This window comes from Drosophila takahashii, chromosome 3R (genome assembly GCF_030179915.1).
Source record: "Drosophila takahashii strain IR98-3 E-12201 chromosome 3R, DtakHiC1v2, whole genome shotgun sequence".
NCBI lineage: Eukaryota > Metazoa > Arthropoda > Insecta > Diptera > Drosophilidae > Drosophila > Drosophila takahashii.
Genome location: NC_091681.1, coordinates 17,391,301 through 17,409,990, shown reverse-complemented (window position 1 = coordinate 17,409,990; position 18,690 = coordinate 17,391,301). Strand labels below are relative to the sequence as shown.

General features: G+C 41.2%; 2 protein-coding genes across 12 annotated transcripts; both read left to right on the top strand.

Moving 5' to 3' along the window:
• The first annotated feature begins 56 nt into the window (after nucleotides 1–56).
• On the top strand, nucleotides 57–1,465 carry LOC108062704 (odorant receptor 67a-like). Its single transcript, XM_017149483.3, has 3 exons — nucleotides 57–615; nucleotides 945–1,146; nucleotides 1,205–1,465. The coding sequence occupies exons 1-3, from the start codon at nucleotides 122–124 to the stop codon at nucleotides 1,379–1,381; spliced, it is 873 nt and encodes a 290-aa protein (XP_017004972.3). The 5' UTR covers nucleotides 57–121; the 3' UTR covers nucleotides 1,382–1,465.
• A 1,407-nt stretch (nucleotides 1,466–2,872) lies between these two features.
• On the top strand, nucleotides 2,873–18,684 carry Orp8 (Oxysterol-binding protein-related protein 8). Of its 11 annotated transcripts, none has more exons than XM_070217969.1 (11): nucleotides 2,873–3,070; nucleotides 3,633–4,107; nucleotides 9,395–9,496; nucleotides 12,434–12,487; nucleotides 13,020–13,162; nucleotides 13,226–13,457; nucleotides 14,010–14,246; nucleotides 15,625–15,779; nucleotides 15,838–16,016; nucleotides 16,075–17,262; nucleotides 17,775–18,684. In XM_070217969.1, the coding sequence occupies exons 2-11, from the start codon at nucleotides 3,663–3,665 to the stop codon at nucleotides 18,007–18,009; spliced, it is 2,970 nt and encodes a 989-aa protein (XP_070074070.1). In that variant the 5' UTR covers nucleotides 2,873–3,070; nucleotides 3,633–3,662; the 3' UTR covers nucleotides 18,010–18,684. The 11 variants fall into 11 exon arrangements, with proteins under 11 accessions (XP_070074070.1, XP_070074069.1, XP_070074068.1 ...); XM_070217968.1 differs by having other exon boundaries at nucleotides 3,337–4,107; XM_070217967.1 differs by having other exon boundaries at nucleotides 2,873–3,111; nucleotides 3,337–4,107.
• The last annotated feature ends 6 nt before the right edge of the window (nucleotides 18,685–18,690 follow it).

Genomic DNA, 18,690 nt, shown 5'->3' with positions numbered 1-18,690 from the left:
CAATGCGGATTTTCTCAAGCTTTCCATGGTGGTCGGTTATATCACTTTCGGCAACGTGGGCGTCCTGAAAATAATAGTTGTTCAGTTGCAAAAGGGAAAACTGAGCAGCCTGGTGCGGCATATGAAGTTGCTATTTCCACCGCCCATCGAAAAGGAGCATGAACAGTATGCTGTGAGGCACTATCTAAAGTTTTGCAACCTTATCTCAAAGGGTTTTGCGTCTCTTCTAACGGCTATGGTAACTACCAACAGCATGTCCGCAATGGCACAGTACGTCATCCAAAGATGGTGGCTTCATTCGCCGAATGCCGAGTTAACCCTGCCCTTTGTACCAATGGCCCCTTGGAATTGGCGAGGCAGCTGGAGATTCTGGCCGACCTATTTGCTTCAGTCCATTGCCTCTTACACTTGCACCTGCGGCTATATATCCGCCGATCTTATGATGTTCGCCGCCGTCATCCAGGTCATCATGCATTTCGATAGATTGGCCAGGACTCTCAGGGAATTCAAAGTTCGGAATCGGAATCGAAATCGAGACCATCGCAATGCCAGTGGAGCTGAAGAGGATTTGAAGGAGTTGAGATCCCTGATCGCCTACCACAATCAAGTGCTGGAGTAAGTTATAGACTTATAATTATACCCGTTACTCGTAGAGTAAACGTAGAGAAACGATTTTAAAATGTGTCCTGCGCCCACATCTTTGAAGATTTCCGAGAAGTATAAATGCAATTTTGTTGTGTATATTTATACCTATCGAAATGTAGAAGACATTTTTAAAATCGGACAATTCATTAAAAAGTTATACGCAATCAAAATTGTTTATATATCTATCTCCCTCGCACTCCCTTTAGCTGAGTGACGGGTATTAGATAGTCGAAACACCAACCCGACTATAGCGTTCTCTCTTGTTTTATATATAATCCGTGGGTAATAATCTCCCACAGACTCACGAACGTTATGAACGATGTCTTTGGAGTTCCGTTGTTGCTGAACTTTATCAACTCCTCGCTGCTCGTTTGCAATGTGGGCTTTCAGTTGACCATCGGCTTTAGTTTGAAGTATATCGGAAGACAGGTGTTGATCATACTTTCGGCTCTTGTGGAGATCTACCTCATCTGCTTCTTTAGCCAGATGCTAATTAAAGCGGTCTGATAAGTATCTGTTATTGAAATTTCAAATTAACTAAAGGGATATGTATTTTCAGAGTAATAACGTTAGCTTTGCTGTCTACGAAATGAATTGGTTCGAGTCCGATGCTCGATTCCGGAAAATGTTACTTTTAATGGCGATGCGAGCCCAAAAGCCCGTCTGCCTGAAGGCCACTGTATTTCTGGATGTGTCCATGGAGACCATGAGCGCTGCAAGTCTCCAGAATTTGTAGTTTGTACAATTAAATTATAGTTTTTTTTCACTTTCCAGTTCATGAATGTGTCTTACAAGTTCTTCTGCGCTATTCGAATGATGTATAAGTAGAAAGAGTGTATCGAGTAATATTAGATTGCAACTTTGAACCAAGTAGTAAAACAAACATATATACATAGTGGAAAGCTTAGCTGAAAATGAAATTAAAAAAATGAATTCAAATAAAGTAGCTTTAGTAGCTATATAGCTTTATATAACTTTATTGTTTTAGGTTAATAAATTTATAATTTAAAATTATTTTTTAATTAATTTATTTCATTTATTAACCATTTGAAATCAGACTCCCCATTCAAAATTTCTCACCCCCAATTTAAAATTCCCGCAAAAATTCAAAATTGCAGCCAGGTTTTAAAGCGGCCGATCAAAATTCAAATCATTTTCGTCTTTACAACACTGAAAAGACGCGTTCGATTAAGTTTCCTGAGTAACTCTGGTCCTACAATTTTTCGATAAACAAGCCTTGCTCATACCGACTATTCGGCCTTTCCGTTTTGGATCTTGGCCGTGTAAGGGTTTTATCCTAAGTCTGCTATTAAATCGGCTAAAATATCAGACGTCCCGGACTTTTTAAAGGTTTCTTCCACAAGTAAGTTAATGTAAGTCAGTGAAAATCAGTGTTGCCATATAGCCTCCATGTTGAAAAATCTTTTGAAATTCAATCAAAACATATGTGAAAGTGTGAATGTGGAAGTGTGAAATGAGGATTCTGAATCTATAAACAAAATTACAGCCAATAATACAACATATTAAAAGCTTTTAACATTAGATATAGTGGGTAAGTGATCCGCTCCGGTCGTTTGGTTTGATTGACTGAATACAATAATATTTTATTCATCTTAATAGTATAAAACGAATTCCCCCATGACTAAATACTTGCTCAGTGATTAACCTAGATTAAACAATTGAAAGTAAATTAAATCCAATTCTAATTTACATTATAATTAGCTTGCTTTGACTTAAAAAAATACTTATTTAATATGGCTTAGCGTCAACTTTATATGATACCCAGCTTTGTAACTTTAATGATCACCTTTGTTAGTTGAGATAGTAATGTTGGAGAATTGTAAATTCACCACATTTACCGACGAAACAAGAAAACCAGCGCGCGCCCCATTTTTCGTTGCTGTTCAAATCATTCGTGATATGCTCCAAAAGCTCATGTAAACACAGTTCACAGTAAAAAGCAAGCACTGTTATGTCAGTGTTAAGCATTAAGTTAACATTTACAGTTACCGGTCTAGGAAGAGAGTTGGCAACTCCACACTGGTCTAAAAGAAGAGTTGGCAGCTCTGTGAGCCTTCCCAAATAAAAAAAATAAATAAAAGCTTGTTTCGCTTTTACACACATCCACTTTCCAGCGTCTTGGACGCGTCATGAAAATAATACTCGCCGCCTGTTCGGTGGGCGACTGGGCGGCAAGGTGGTTGGGGGCTGGTGACGTCGCTGCCGCGGTGGTTGTTGTTGGCGCTGGATGAGCTCATACGAAAGCGAAAAGAAACAAGTTTAGCTTTTTGGAATACGGGCGACTACGAATTGCAGCTTCAGTTTCATTTGAACGCGAATCGCCAACGACACCGGACCGTGGGAGAGAGAAAGAACGAAAGAGAGCCGCGAAGGAAAAACCAAAAACAAAACGAAAATCGAAAAAGTGTGTGACAAACGTGTGTGTGTGTGTTTGTTTGTTTGCTGGTGCGTGTTAGAATTGTACTAGCATTGGTATTAGTATTAGTACTATTGCTAGTAGAAGCGCCTTTCTTTTTGCCACTAATTGGTACCAAAAAATACAAAAAAAAAGAGATTTAAAGAGCGTGTTACGTGGCCGTCTTTCCACTTCGACCAACTGACCACTTGAGCTAAGAAGCACGCTTCTTACTTATCAGAATCTAATTAAAAATTAAACTTTAATACTTTTAGGCAAAATCAAAAAGACATCTGAAAAAAAATAACACAAAATTCTAGTGCAAAAAAAAAGAACGTGAGGGGGTTAAAACTCTTGAGCGGCTAAAACAAAATCAATAATTGGCCCTGCGTCCGGCCCTGTATGTGAGAGTGTGTGTGTCGGTGAGAGTGTTTGAGTGGGGGAGTGTGTGCGTGTATTTGTGAGAACGACAATTGGAGCAATGCCTGCTGATTGATAGCAAAAAAAAAAAAAAAAAAATAACCGGGGTTAACGAATATATAAAGTGAAGAACTAATAAGAGTTAATTTAGGGATCCAAATAATTAAGCGATTTAAACGCAATGCAACCCGCAACGCCCAGCACGCCCGTTAATAATGCGTCCAACTCATCGTCGGTTACCCCCGTTGCCGGCGCCGCCCCTGCCATTAGTGGCGGGGGGGCCAGCAGCACCCCCATTCGGATAAACAGTGCCAAACAGCCGGGCGGGGGTGGGGGTGGCGATACGCTGACCCACCCCTCCACCCCGCACTCCCACTCGATGCCCGGAACGCCGCAACAGCAGCCGCAGTCGAGCAGTGTGCCCACCGGCAGTCACCTGCTGCAGCTGCAGGCGCCCCTGCCCTCCGCAGCGGGGGGTGGAGGAGGCGGCGGCGGTTCTGTCACCCCCTCTGGCCTCTCCATGGGCGCATCGAATCAATCGCTGGGCGTTAGTGTTGGTGCCGCCAGCAGCGTCAGTGGAATCAGCATCACGCCGCCGAATAGCGCCGGATTGCGTCAGTCGACAGGTGAGTTTGACCCCCTTTTAACCCGCCCCCCTCTCTCTGTGTTGTCATCTCTCTCCTCTCAATGTCACTTACACTCGCTCTGTCCCTCTCTCACTATCACTCTGCTCGATTCGATCAGTCGCAATCGAATCTAATGCAATATCGATTATCACGAAAACACACACACACTCTCACACAATTGCGGTCAAAAAAATAGCACAAAAGAAGCCATTCATAAATTGAGTACATTGTGCTGATTAGCCAGGCGAACTTTCCCCATACTAATTTTAAACCTAGAAGTGAAAAACCTAATCTCAAGTGCTTGAATTAATCGATATATCTACATTATTTTTGCACATTCTGCCTAGATCTACAAAATAATCAATTTGTCATATAATCTAGGCATAATAAAGCTGGCATTTTTACAGCTTCTTATCTTATTTAAACATCTATCAACTGTAAAAGCAATCAATAAATTGATTAGTCTTCCAAATTTCAGAATAGAAACATAAAAAAATCATTAAATAATCGAGTTAAGAAAACCCAAGATAAAGCATTCCGATAAAGACTTCTCAGAGCTCTTGTTTTGACCGCATTTGTATTATACACGAGTTCTGGAATGATTCCGTCTAGATTTCCGACTTTTATATTTTCATTTCCGTATGCTGTGTGCTTTGCTTGTTTTGATTTTGCTGCTGCTCACATTTCAAAATTCCAGCTCACTCATCAGTCAGAGTCGAGTGCCGGCTAATCCGTAAAGCCGTACCCCCACTCCCAACCCCATTCCATCCGTAATTCCACTCCATCCATCTATCCCAGGGGCCACGTTATCGCTTAACACTCGGCTTTTTGTTCGTCATTTAGCGCGCTTCCGCTCTGCGGGCCCATTCATCCAAGCGAGATTCAGCCGCTGGTGTTAATTGATTTACATACCAGTTGTCCGACTCTTTTGTCAGTTTGGTTTGGTTTTGCTTTCTGGTTGCTAGGCTACTTGTTGGTCCGGATATTTTCAGAGTGGGCCTGGTGACTGTCAATTTTGTTAACTGGCGCTTGCCATTTGCACCTGTGCGGAAACCCACGGTGAAGGTCTGTCACTTCCCCTGTGTTTACAGCTGGTTCCATGACAATAGATACCCCCGATGTTCATCTGCCAGTTCATATCAATTAACAGCGTAATTAAGTTCTTTGTGTGGCTTATTAAACACCACTAACCCGCATTCCTTTACATTTATAGGGAAATTAAAACAAAATTTCATATTTATTTTTTTATAAATCATTCTATTAAAAGAAATTGAGTCACTATTGTTTACTTTTTCGGTTATTGGTCGACTTCCTCAAGTTAACTTTCCAAGTAATTTCCTTATTAATCCTCTAAAATGACATCACATTCTTTTAGCCTTTGTAAGATGTTCTAAAAATTAAGATATAATTAAAACATTCTCTCATTGCCGTTTCTTTTATTTTTGGCTTCTGTATATAAATCACAAAAGACCATATGCGACGTTCCTCTGACAGTCGATATAAAGTTTTTTAATTGAGTTTACTCGCTCAGAGATGAGATCATTTTTCTGCTGTTAAATTAAACAATAATTCAAGTCAACTTTTAGTTTCTTACAGTTTCGGTTTCAAGTACTTAAAATCTTAAAATATCTACGTTAGATTAAGAGATTCCTTAAATATTATATAAAGAAATGTATTCATTTTCTCAATAACTTTACCAGCTGTTAGTAAGTTTAATTGCTCTCAGGCTGAGAGTCTCAGCAAACAAAAGTTTGTGTTTCTGATTCCATATTTTATGCGCTTTATCGATTAGCTTTTGACTTTTGCTTTTGTCGAACTGGGACGTGAGTAAGCGGTTAGTTGGCGCTCAGGATTGTCGGGGGGGGGGTTACCTGGTAACCAACGTTGGTCTACGGGATTTTGCACACGCACCATTTGCTTTGATGTCATTGTGGTTTGTTGCTGTTGTTTATTGTTTGCTTTATAGCGTGCAACTGTCATTAAAGTTTTATTCGCATGCTGTATTACTTTATAGTCCAGATATATATCCATAACTGAACACTATCTTCATGCATATATGAACAGGTGTTAATTAGGGTGGACGTTTATGAGTTGAATCTATGAAAATTTAAGGTTCCAATAAAGAAAGAGTCATTATAAAAAATGTTTATTTTATCTTATTTTTTTTGACTAATAATATAATTTTTAGTGGGTATCTTAGACTCCGCATATCAATAAGGTCCACCCTACTGCACCCTATATCGTATATATACGCAATTAGCTGACACAAGCACTCACACTCTTACTCACTTTCCATCCGAATGCGACTTTATAATTACCATTGTAGTCGTCTCGTCTTTTGCTGTTTATTTTTGAGGCCCCGGGGCGGTTGAAACAGTGGGTGCGAATAAACATTGCCCGCATGGAAATCTATGCGAAAAACTGCATGTCATAAATGTGCCGAATAGCTTACACCTGGCAAATAGGTAAACACATCCACACCCACCGCCCCCATTCAACTGTCCTCCTTCTGGTTTCTGCGGCATTCGGAAATGTTCATAGGTGCAAAAGGGAAATTGCGTACAAAATAAATACAAGAAAAATCGATGCATGACATTTTGTATGATGCCTTAATTTATGGGCTAGTCAGTATTCTAGGAAATCGTATGACTTGTTTTTGAAAATAAATAAACAAATTTGAGTAAATTTTTTTTTTGGAAATTACCAAAATTCATGTTTCTATGTGTCAATATGAAATTGTTGGAAATATAAATATGTTTATATATTCGCTAATGTTTCACCCCTATTTTTAGGAAATATGATTTAAATGTTTTTTAAAATAATCACAATTATATTTTAAAGCTTAGATCCGAAATTCTTGGGATTTTAAAAAATTAAAAGCGAATTAAGTTTTCGTTAAATAGTTATACCACCATATTTACAAGTCCACTAGTTTTAAGTGAGACGTTGTGAAGGACGAAAAGGGTTGATGGTGGGTCAGTCGGTGGACTCCACCCCTTTTCTCACCACCCTTTCTCGATGGGCCGTGTTCTATTTTTGTTTTCGCTGAAAATTCTTTCCCTCCCCAAAAGGTCAAAAGTGAGATGGAGAATGCAAAAGAGAGATGCATTTTATACTGAAAAATATTTCTTTTTTTTTGTCATATGAAAATATTTACAAAGCTATCGTTAATATTTGATAAGGATATCTTACGAAATTAAAAAAATATTTAAATGATAGTATAAAGTTAATGCAATGTTTTTTTCTCTGTATACTAGAGGAATTCAGTCGACTAATGCTATTTACATCTGCATTTGCATACCCACCGGGAAAGTGAGAAGGAGGTTCTTTGTGTGCTGAAAATCCTGTTCCTTTTTGCAGAAAGTGTTGGAAATCCTGTTTCTTTCAGCAGGCGACGGTGTAGGGAAAATGTAAATTCCCTAGGAAAACCACATAGAAACCTCATTTCCCCCTTACTTTTTGTGTCACCCCCGTGTATTTTGAAACCAGAGACGGAAGAAATGTAAGGGGTGAATGAGGTTTTGTCCCTTCCGCTTGTATGGAGAAACCTCTTGAAAATATGTTATTTTCCAGAGGAATGTTCCCGCTGGGTACTGAACGAGTCACTTGATTGTGTGCGTTGAGCTCTGAAAGTGTTTGAAGGTGTGTGTCTGTTGTTCGATGAATATTTTATAGCATGCTTTTGGGCAAATTACCGTCCAATAAATAAAACATTAGAGAAAATGGTTGGGACGGCAAAGGGTAGAAGTTGAGTGTTTTTCTGTGTAAGCTCCCCATTGATCTCGCCACTTCTTGAGTGAATTTTCTAGTTGAGGTCTCTATATTGGCCATAAAATATGGTGACACCAACCGCATCCCATAAAGTGTTTCTCCAGTGACCCCCACAAACGGAAAGCCAACTAAATTGTAATTGGATTACGTAAAAAAGAAGCAACAAAATATATGTATGTGTGTGTTTCGTGGCGGGGTCGGAGAGACTTTGGGGGTCATTTAGAGCGGCGCCATTTCAGCGGCCAAATATGACGTCATTTTTGGCCAAGCCCAGCTGGGGGCAACTCAAAATTGCACTTTCTGCGCTGCAATGTCTTGCATCAGCTGGCATCCTTTGGCCGGGAATTTACTGAACTGGCACACGCAAAGGGGAGAGTGGTTAAAGTTCTGGCCGTAATTTTCCGCCAGAACAAAGGGACACTGGGAAAAATTCATACTTACTTAAATCTTAAATGTTATTTGTTATGGCTGTTAGCCCCGTTTATTTAAATAAATTATATTTTACTTTAATAACATATTTTTTAAATTGGTTTTTAAATGAAAGATATACAAAGATATAAAATCTCTAACTCAGAAATATCTCTAAAATATATGGTATAATTTCGCGTTGTGCAGACCAAATATGTGGACTTGCTTGACTTTGGTGCTGAACCCTGAACTATTCGAGACTGCGGAGGCGTGTTCTAATTGCGTAAATTGATTGCCTGCAAGGCGTTGGCGCTTTACTTAAAATCAATCAGGGCACACTATTGTCTCTCGGCCATCGCTATCCTATCCGCATCTGCATCGCCATCGCCATCGCAATAGCAATCTTAATTACCACCAGCCAGGCAGGCGCCTCCTTGGCGCTTCAGCTGCGTGCTGAGCTCCCATGTCCGATAGCAGACAATTGATGAGCGGCCATAATTAAGGCCGTAATGGTAATGGATGTGCCCGGAGCTTCCTTGCGCCTGATTGGATCAAGTGGCTTAAGACTTAGTCCTGTCAAGGGCTACGCACTCGAAGCTGTATTAAACTGAAATTAAGGGAATATTGCAATCAAAATTCAAGAGCTTTTATAGTTCTTTAGTAATTTTTAAAGTTAAAATTTTTTTTTATTATTTTCATTAAGTATTCAAATCAACTACAAATGAACAAATGATAAACACAGAAATATAATCTTTTAAAATGAAAGATACCTTTCGTTCGAATCTTATACGTTTTGGTTTTCTGTTTCCAATTACAAATGATTTTTCACTGTGTAGTTAGCTGTTTTTGTCCGAGAATAAGTATGTCATTCTGTGTGTTTCGTGTGACTATCCCTAAGTTGTTTTGTGTCTTTGGTTATGTTGTGGTAAAAACTTTATTTGTACAATTTGTCGGTGTCTATGTGTCGTGCGTATATCGAAAACTGTCTAAACCAGTGACCTAAGCTCTATAAGCCCATAATCCTATATAAAATATATATATATATATCAATATGCTCGCTTTCTCTTTCTCCCCCGTATTTATGTGTGTGCTGCAAACTGCTCCTCAGTATTCGATTTCAAATTCAAACGGCGACCTTCGCTAAAAGTCCTCATGACCAAACTTCCGTCCACGGACAGTTTGAGCAACAGTCCGGCGCCATCATCGCCAGGTGAAGTTCTAAAAAAAATAAATCAAAATTCCAGCACAGTTGAACAAAAGTAGACCATCACCAAACATTTAAAGTTTTATTTGTTTTATAATTTATTCATACTTAGAACTATTTTACATTGTTAATTTCAATAATTTATTCCTCATAAAACATCATAACTAAATTTAAACATCATCAACTGATTTTTTTTGGCTTTGAGTTATGACCGTCTTATATATCAATACACTGAGGTGAAATTGCTTTGATCTTTTCGATCAGCACGATCCCAAAATCTTCATTGATCATCAGATCATTCCATTTTTATTTAGCTTTGCTTTCAAAAATTCAATCCGCATGTTAGTAATTATTTTCAACGCCTGATTCGCACACAAAATACAAAAATTATAGATCGTCAAAAACGATCAATTACTTGGTTATACAACATCCGCAGCACTTATGCATCTATCATCTAGAATACAAAAAAATTATTTTTACTTACTCGATCGGCACGATCCTAAAAGCAATCATAATTTACCGATCTTGAGGTTGGAAATTTGGGTTTTTGCTATGCTCTCAGTTACACAATCAGCATTTTCGTAATGTTCATGCTTATCACCTGATCCCGCATACCAAATAGAACCTGGCTAAAGGCGCATTCGTATGCGTTTCCCATATGGCAAGACCCCACCCACTAAAAACCCCCTGACAGCCCAGCCATGCGTTCCAATTTTGGCGTGACGCATTTCGCCTTTTATTTTTGCTTAGAGCTTTTGTTGCGCTTTTGTGCTATTGTTTTTGGCGCATTATTATCAAACGATTTTGCGATTGTTCGGTGCGAGAGTATTATTAATAATACTTAAAGTGCCCTGCCACTCAACTTCTGCCCGTTTTTCGGCTGAGGACCCTGGATAAATGCTTGCCATGGCAATCATATCTTATCACCAGAGTTATGACATTCATCAGAGTTTTACAGCCCGAAAGTTTTGCACCTTGATAAGGCATAATTGGGCCATATACATGTACATAGGGAAACACACTAATCGGTTTACTAATAATAAAATGGTCAACGGTTTTAGAGAAATCGGTTGACTCATCCAGGTTCCGGATTTATTACAAATATGACTAATCACCGCCCCAGACGGCACAACATATTCCCCTATCTATAGTGCTCCACATGGCTGATAAGGTTTACAGACAAGTTCTGATTTCAGTGATGAGTAATAGTCGATAGTTAGATATCAACTCTGCACACCTGGCTTTTATTTTGGGATCCTCTTTTCATGGCCCACATAACATCAACAGGTGTCGAGTAATTTCTATCTATGGCAGGCCTAAAAGGGTTTTGAATGTTGTACTCAAAGAGGCTTATCTGAGTGACATAATTATGATATATTTTGCAGGTGCTTCCTCGGACTTTGCCATATCCATTTGTTGTTAATAGAACCTTGTTTAAACATTAGGCATAGAAAATAAATAATGTCTCTAGGAATATTATCTTAATTAAAACCATAAATGTTTTATAACTTTTCAGAATTTTTCCTATTTTTACAAATTTATTTTGTTTTGATTCTTATTTTTTCGTATTGGGATAGGTTATGATGATCTTATCGTCAGGAAACACACAGATTCCGCTATATAATGGGGGGCTAATACTTTCAAACGTCTTTAGCGTGAGATCATATATCAGTTAGACTTGCTAATAACCCCCCATAGATATCGCCGACAGAGGTTTGCGGCTCTCCCGTCCGTATATTTGATTTTCAGAGAGCACAGTCAGCGTTGATATCGTTATCTGGGCAGCAAAAGCACACAAAGTATCTATATATCTACGCATGAGTACTGGCGTTCTGCTGGCGTCGGCAGAGGCAGCGACCGAGAGAGATGATCCTCTCAGTTTAGATATTTTCGCTTGGCAAATAATTTCTATATCTTTTATTTTTGTCAAAAATATATGACGAAAGCCAGATAATGGTTGTAGTCGGCTCGGCTGGGCCTCTGCTGCGTCGCTGCCCTGGTGCTTTTGTCATTTGCCGCTGGTGCTTTTGTTGTGTTTTTGTGCTTTGTGCGCGCGTTTCGGGGCAGACTCAATATATCTCAATCAGTCGGCGAGCGGCCAGCGGACAAGCGGCAGGCAGAAAATTAAAAAAAAAAAAATATAAATAAATAAATAAAATAAACCTAGCAGAGGTCGGCGTCTCTGAATCGGTTCTCGCATCACGCATACGCCATGTAGTGCCGCCCTGTGAAACGTGAATGAGCGAAACACAACAAAATATGCAAAAATAAATAGAAATACAAGTATTTAAAACGCAGTTAGAAGCGGTTGTCTCCCGGTCATGAATCTCCTACAAAGCAAGTGACAATTATTAAACACCCATAATTCGAAGGGAATTTTTCTCCACTTCTGTGTGGTTTTGAATATTAAGCGACATGCTCTTTTCGGAGGCCTTTATTTTTAGCCGAGCAATAAAAATAATTAATAAGAATGCGAAAGACACGAGGGCAGCGGCCGTTTGGCGATGTTTAAAGTGCAAGTGCGAGATACTTGACAATGCCAGTCGAGGCGGTACGAGAAATCTTGAGATCTCGAGACCCCAAGACCTCAAGACCCAGAGAAAATCGTTCTCTTGTGCGTGTTTGTATCTTGCGAAATAGAATAAAACATATTTGTAAAATAAATAAACCGCCGACCCTCCGAGCATCGCACCTTGAGACGGTTTTCTTCTCTTTATGTTTCGTACTTTTGGCGCTTTTCCCCCTTTGTTGTGTTTTTGTTTGGTCTCGTTTTTCGGATCGTAAATAGGCGATGGAAAAGTTTCCAAAAACAACAAAGTATCTACTAATTCAGTGCTAGATCGATTGGATACTTGTCGGCATTCAAATCATCATGTTCTCTATAAACATCAAACACACACAAACACTCCCATGATAACAGAACTATGATCTTTCGTCTTACAGGAATCGCCAATTGGGCCTCAGACAATCGGGATGGCAATGTGGCAGATAAGGCAAGTAATCCCCACACCAAACTAACATAACTTTAATTTTGAACTGTTAAAACGTATACGAAAATCTGGGTTATTTATGGGGGGAGGTCGCAGATAAGAGTCGTGTCGCTACGCTACGTCGTTGTCTAATTTAGTTATAATCGATGTGCCGACTGTGTGATAAAAAGTAATAAATATAGGCCCTGGGTTCCGGAACACGCCACGTGTCACATTCTCCGGCATAAATGTGACAAATTTTTCACTTTTATCCGGCAGCTAAGCAAATTATAAATGCTAATTAGATTAACAATGCGTTTCGGATTTCGCCTTAGAAAATTAAAAGCTTACTGGGGGCAATTGTGGCCGAACATTTGACGTAAGCGCAGGCAAAATTTAACCGAAAAACCAGCGAAATTATTACGAAATAAAGCAATGTATTTTAAGTACATAAATATTTTTCACTGCTGCAATGGGAAAAAGGTTTAGTGATAGTATTATTTTTAATATTCTATTCTATTATTTTATTTAATTGATTTTATCTGTTTACCAACAGTCAGCTGCAGATGCCGCTAAACTTAACAGGAAGGAATCCTACAAGGCCCAAAGGAAGAACTACAGGCGGGAGAAGAAGCGAGTTGCCAGTGAGCTGATGAATTCCCTGCAAGATCCTGCGGTTATAGTCCTGGCAGATTGGCTAAAGGTGAGCTTGAAATATTATAAATATTAATTTACAATTTAGTAATTTCATTTAAATGCTTTTTAGGTTCGGGGAACCCTCAAGTCCTGGACGAAACTTTGGTGTGTCCTCAAACCCGGCCTGCTGCTCATCTACAAGAGCCAAAAGACCAAGAGCAGCCACTGGGTGGGCACGGTGATGCTCACCTCCTGCCAGGTGATCGAGCGGCCCAGCAAAAAGGATGGCTTCTGCTTCAAGCTCTTCCATCCCCTGGAGCAGTCCATTTGGGCGCCACGAGGACCTGACAAGGAAACCATAGGTAATCTATTAAAATCATGAAGTTTAAAACTTGGTTTATATTAATTTATATATACAGATAAATGGTATATCATTAAACATCGAATTTTAGGTGAAATCGTTTTTTTATATACGATTTAAAGCCATATTTGATAAGTTACAAATTTTATTTATTAAGTTAAAATTAGATTTAGGCCAAACTTCATTGAGGTTTTTGTAAAAAATGTTTAACCAATCAAATGTGGCTTTAAATCATATTAAAAAAAAACGATTTCACATAAAATCCATAGAATTTAATTGTGATATACAAAACCTTATCGAGATGATTTTTTTTCTTTATAATAACTTTACACAGAATATAGTATTAAAAGTTAGTCAATATTATTAAGATTTTGTACTTCAATGGTCTGTAATTTAATTGTGATATACAAAACATTATCGATGATGAATTTTATAATAACTTTACACAGAATACATACTTAATTATATGTTATTCATTAAAAAGTTTTCAATATTATAAGGATTTTATACTTTTATTGGTTTTAAGCCCTTACTAATCGAACTATCTTTCAAGGTGCCGTTGTCCAGCCGTTGCCAACCGCTTACCTGATCTTCCGGGCTCCCAGCCAGGCGGCCGGCAAATGCTGGATGGACGCTTTGGAGCTGTCCCTGAGATGTTCGGCCCTCCTGCTGCGCTCCAATAGCAGCACGGGAGCTGCTCCCTCGTCCAGCTATGTGGGCGAACCGCTGCCCGTCTCCCATGAGACGCAATGGTCGGAGGCGGACTACGAGAAGCACTTCAACGATCACGGTAAGTGGGCGCAGTTCCTGGGACTGCCGGCGGCCGAGGCGGAGACCTCGCGCTCCGACACCAGCCTGTCCGCCTCGCGGGCAGCCACTCCACTGCTGCAGCAGCTCTACAGCAGCGCCGTTAGCAACTGGGAGCGGACCAAGCGTCTGCCGCGCTTCGGTCATCAGTCGGAGCAGCGCAAGACCTCGTTTAGCGATGCCTCCAGTGTGGAGCAGAACCTGGGCATGGGCATGGTTCAGCGAAAGCGTCGCCACCTGAGCCCCATGAGCAAGTCCATGTCGCTGGGGGCCACCCAGTGCAACAGCAGCTCCAGCGAGGATGACGACGAGGACTATAATCACAGCCAGGCTGGTTTGCGGCCCGTCAGCGCTCCGCCCGATTGCCTGATGATGCCGCGATTTCGTCTGAATGTCAAGGGTGAAAACGCCCCCTCCTTTGCTGTCGTTTTAGTTAGTTGAAAATCATTTGGGGGGGAAGATCATATTGAAATAGGATTTTTATTTGGATTTTATTTTAAAGGGAAAAATAATTTTTTATTTATCCTATTTTATGATTATATTGTGATAGATTTTAATGACATATTTATGAGAATATTTTTGAATAATAACCTTGAAGAAATTTACTGAAATTACCAAAAACAATTTAAGAAGAATCTATCTTTGGTTTAGGTCTTTTTCTGTTTTATTTGACAGTTAAAAGTTTTTGAAAAATAAGAATCAGAAAAGATAGTACTTTAAAGTCTGAATGTCAAGGGTAAAAACGACCCTCCTTTGCTGTCGTTTTAGTAAGTTAAAAATCATTTGGGGGGAAGATTTTTATTTTATTTATTTTATTTTAAATGGTAAAATTCTCAATGCTTCATATTTTGTCATTATGATGTGGTAGTTTTTAGATAGACAATTTTGATTTTTATACTATCTACCCTTTTTGAATAATAACCTTGGAGAAATTTACTGACATATTTATTATTCTATTTTTTGACAGTTAAAAGTTTTTGAACAACAAGAAGTCAGTAATAGGATTTTTTTTAAATGTCACTTTTAAAATTGGTTTATTTTTTTTATTTCTTCCAATTGGTTTCCCCCCCTTCAGCCGGCTAGTCATGATCTAACATTATAGTAGCAGTGGAGTTAAATGTTCAAAATTCGTGTCTTGTATGCTCACCGCCTGGCATTGGGGGCCAGTATCCCAATATTGTTCTTCAATTTGCTTTCCACATATGGTCAATCCCAGCGCTAGAGCTCCATCACTGTATTCTGCTTTTGTGCCCGTGCGACGAGTGAATAATTATCGCCTGCATTTCAGGCTGCTAGAGAAATGTCCGTGATGAGATCACTGATTTTACAATCCTATCTCATCGGTTTGGATGTCTTTTCAGATCTGGACGCGGACAGCCAGAATGAAGCGCCCAATGCCGTCATGTCTGGTCCGGAATCAGAATCGGAGTCGGATCCGGCGCAGGATGATGTTGTCGATCTGCAGCAGTGCGAGGAGACCACGTATGTGCCCTTCACCGAGGAGGAGTTTGGCGAGGTGGGATTATAGTCTATTTAATTATTAAGAAACTAATCCAAGCTGTATTCATTTCCAGCAAGGGGAGCAGGTAGAGGAGTTGGCAGAGGAGAACAAGAGCCTAATTTGGTGCATTGTCAAGCAGGTGCGACCGGGGATGGATCTGAGCAAGGTGGTGCTGCCCACGTTTATCCTGGAGCCGCGATCATTCCTGGACAAGCTATCCGACTCTTACTACCACGCGGACTTGCTCTCCAAGTGGGTTTTACCTACCCTTTCCCTCCGCAACTTATTAGTAATCTTTTTTCGATCTTAGGGCCGTGCAGGAGGACGATGCCTTTACGCGCATGAAGCTAGTCGTCCAATGGTACCTGTCCAGCTTCTACAAGAAGCCCAAGGGTCTGAAGAAGCCCTACAATCCGATACTGGGCGAACGATTCCGTTGCTACTGGCAGCATCCCAGCGGCAGTCGGACTTTCTACATTGCCGAGCAGGTCTCGCATCATCCGCCTGTGTCGGCGTTCTATGTGACGAACCGCGAGGACGGCTTCAGCATCACCTGCTCCATCCTGGCCAAATCGAAGTTCTACGGCAACAGCACTTCGGCGGTGCTCGAGGGCGCCGCCACGATGACGTTGCTGCCGCGCGGTGAGTGCTACACGGCGACCACGCCGTACGCCCACTGCAAGGGCATCCTGATGGGCACGCTCTCCATGGAGCTGGGCGGCAAGATAAACATCGAGTGCGAGAACACCGGTTACAGGACGGAGCTGGAGTTCAAGCTGAAGCCGTTCCTCGGCGGCTCCGATGCCACCAATGTGGTTGTGGGCAAGATCAAGCTGGGCAAGGAGACGCTGGCCACCATCAACGGGCACTGGGACAAGGAGTGCCGAGTGAAGGATTCCAAGACGGGCGAGGAGACGCTTCTATTCAAGGTAGATGCCGAGACGCGTGCCAAGCGGCTCACCCGTCACCTGGTTCCGCTGGACGCCCAGGAGCCCAACGAATCGCAGCTCCTGTGGCAAAAGGTCTCCGAGGCCATTGCACGCGAGGATCAGGTGGCGGCCACCGAGGAGAAGACCGTGCTGGAGGAGCGCCAGCGAGCGGAGGCCAAGGAGCGGGCCAGCACCGAATCCACCCACATGCCCGATCTCTTCGAGCTGGACAGCTACGGCCAGTGGCTGTACAAGTACGCCGATCTGCGGCCCTGGGACTCGCGCAACGATGTCCGGCAGTACGAGTGCCAGTTCAAGGTGCTCACCCAGACGCGGCACAAGTCGGTGCCGATTGTCCATGGCGCCGAGATGATCCATCCCCTGCGCAGCTCCATCGAGACCTTGGCTCGCACCCAAAGACAATCGCCGGCGGTCGGTCCGAGCGTCGGCTCCTCCGTGCCCAAGGCCAAGAACAAGAGCCTGGTGCTGGCGCCGCGCGACACCAACTCGGACTCCAGCCAGTCGCCGCAAGGGGCGGTCAAGCGCAGCTCCTCCAGCGCCATTAAGCAGTGAGTATTGAGCTTCTCCTGGGAGTAAAGTTATTATACCCTTGCAGAGGGTATTATGGTTTCAGTCAGAAGTTTGCAAGGAGCCGTTTTCGAACCCATAAAGTAAAGTCGATCTAGCCATGTCCGTCCGTCTGTCCGTTTCTACGCAAACTAAAAGCTATCGGCTTGAAACTTTCCCAAAAGTCTTCTTTCTATTGCAGGTAGTATATAAGTCGGAACTATATCTTATAGCTCCCATAGGAAGGATCGGAGAAAAAAGTTAAACAAAATTCTAGCTTTGGTGTTTTTTGAAATATTACCTTCTACTCTTGGGAATATTATTTTTTAAATATTTCTGAATTTCGAATTAAATATTTAAATCTCGGACGACTATATCATATAGCTGCCATAGGAACGATCGGAAAATTAATGGGAAAATAATAGGAAATAAATTTTAGCTTCTTTGGTTTTTATTGTATATAGCTCGTATAGCTTCCCTTCTTATTAATAATTCGAATTTTATTCTCCTGCAGACTCGCCCTGGCTGTGGACCAGGTGAACCGGGTGCTGGAGCTGCACACCCGGCAGCTGAACGAGATCAGCCAGCGCCTGGAGCGCATGCAGTACGCGCCCTCGCCGAGCAATGTGAGCGTGCATTCGCATCACTTGCTGGGCGGCGGCGTCTCTCAGTCCACGGTGATCAAGTCGCTCGTCTACGCCCTGATCGGGCTCACCTTCAGCCTGATCCTGCGGTGGCTGTTCAAGTAGAGTGGTGTCACTTCGTTTAGGATTAAGAAAAGTTTTGGTCAACCTATAAATAACATATATATATATACACCCTAGAGTACAGACAACGTATATGCTTTACTGAATTGTACATTTGGTCCTACTCAAATGCCTTCGCACGCTGCCAGAGATTTAAACCTCCCAACTGAGGAGCGTGGCCAGAACATCCGTTGTGAGAAAGTCTAATCACGAACTATATATATAAGATTAAGTGTTAACGTCCATGTGCAAGTCTCTTTTCCCCCATTTACCCCTGGAAACTCTTTACTCAAGTTAGACAACCCGCTGGGTAGGTTAGGATGTCGGATATATATACATAAATATACACATACGTACGAGTAGATGCACCGGATTTCGTAAAAATTCCAATTTAACCAATGCTACTATTTAGCTAGTTCGCTTTTCCGTTTCCCCTTTATTGACAGGTGAATACTAAATGACACGATTTGGGGGTGAATTACGAACAAACAATGCTCGCGAGGCTCTCTGCCCTTTGAAACACCACTTGTAGACAGTGCAACATACCTTAGAGATTTAATGCAAAAAGTGCTTATAGTAATTACTTTTAGTATCTCTTATACACGAACTGTTTTTCCTTTTCCCAATACCTGCATACCTTGAAAACTTAATAAATTCCCCTTTTTCAAATCAAAACAAGAGAGT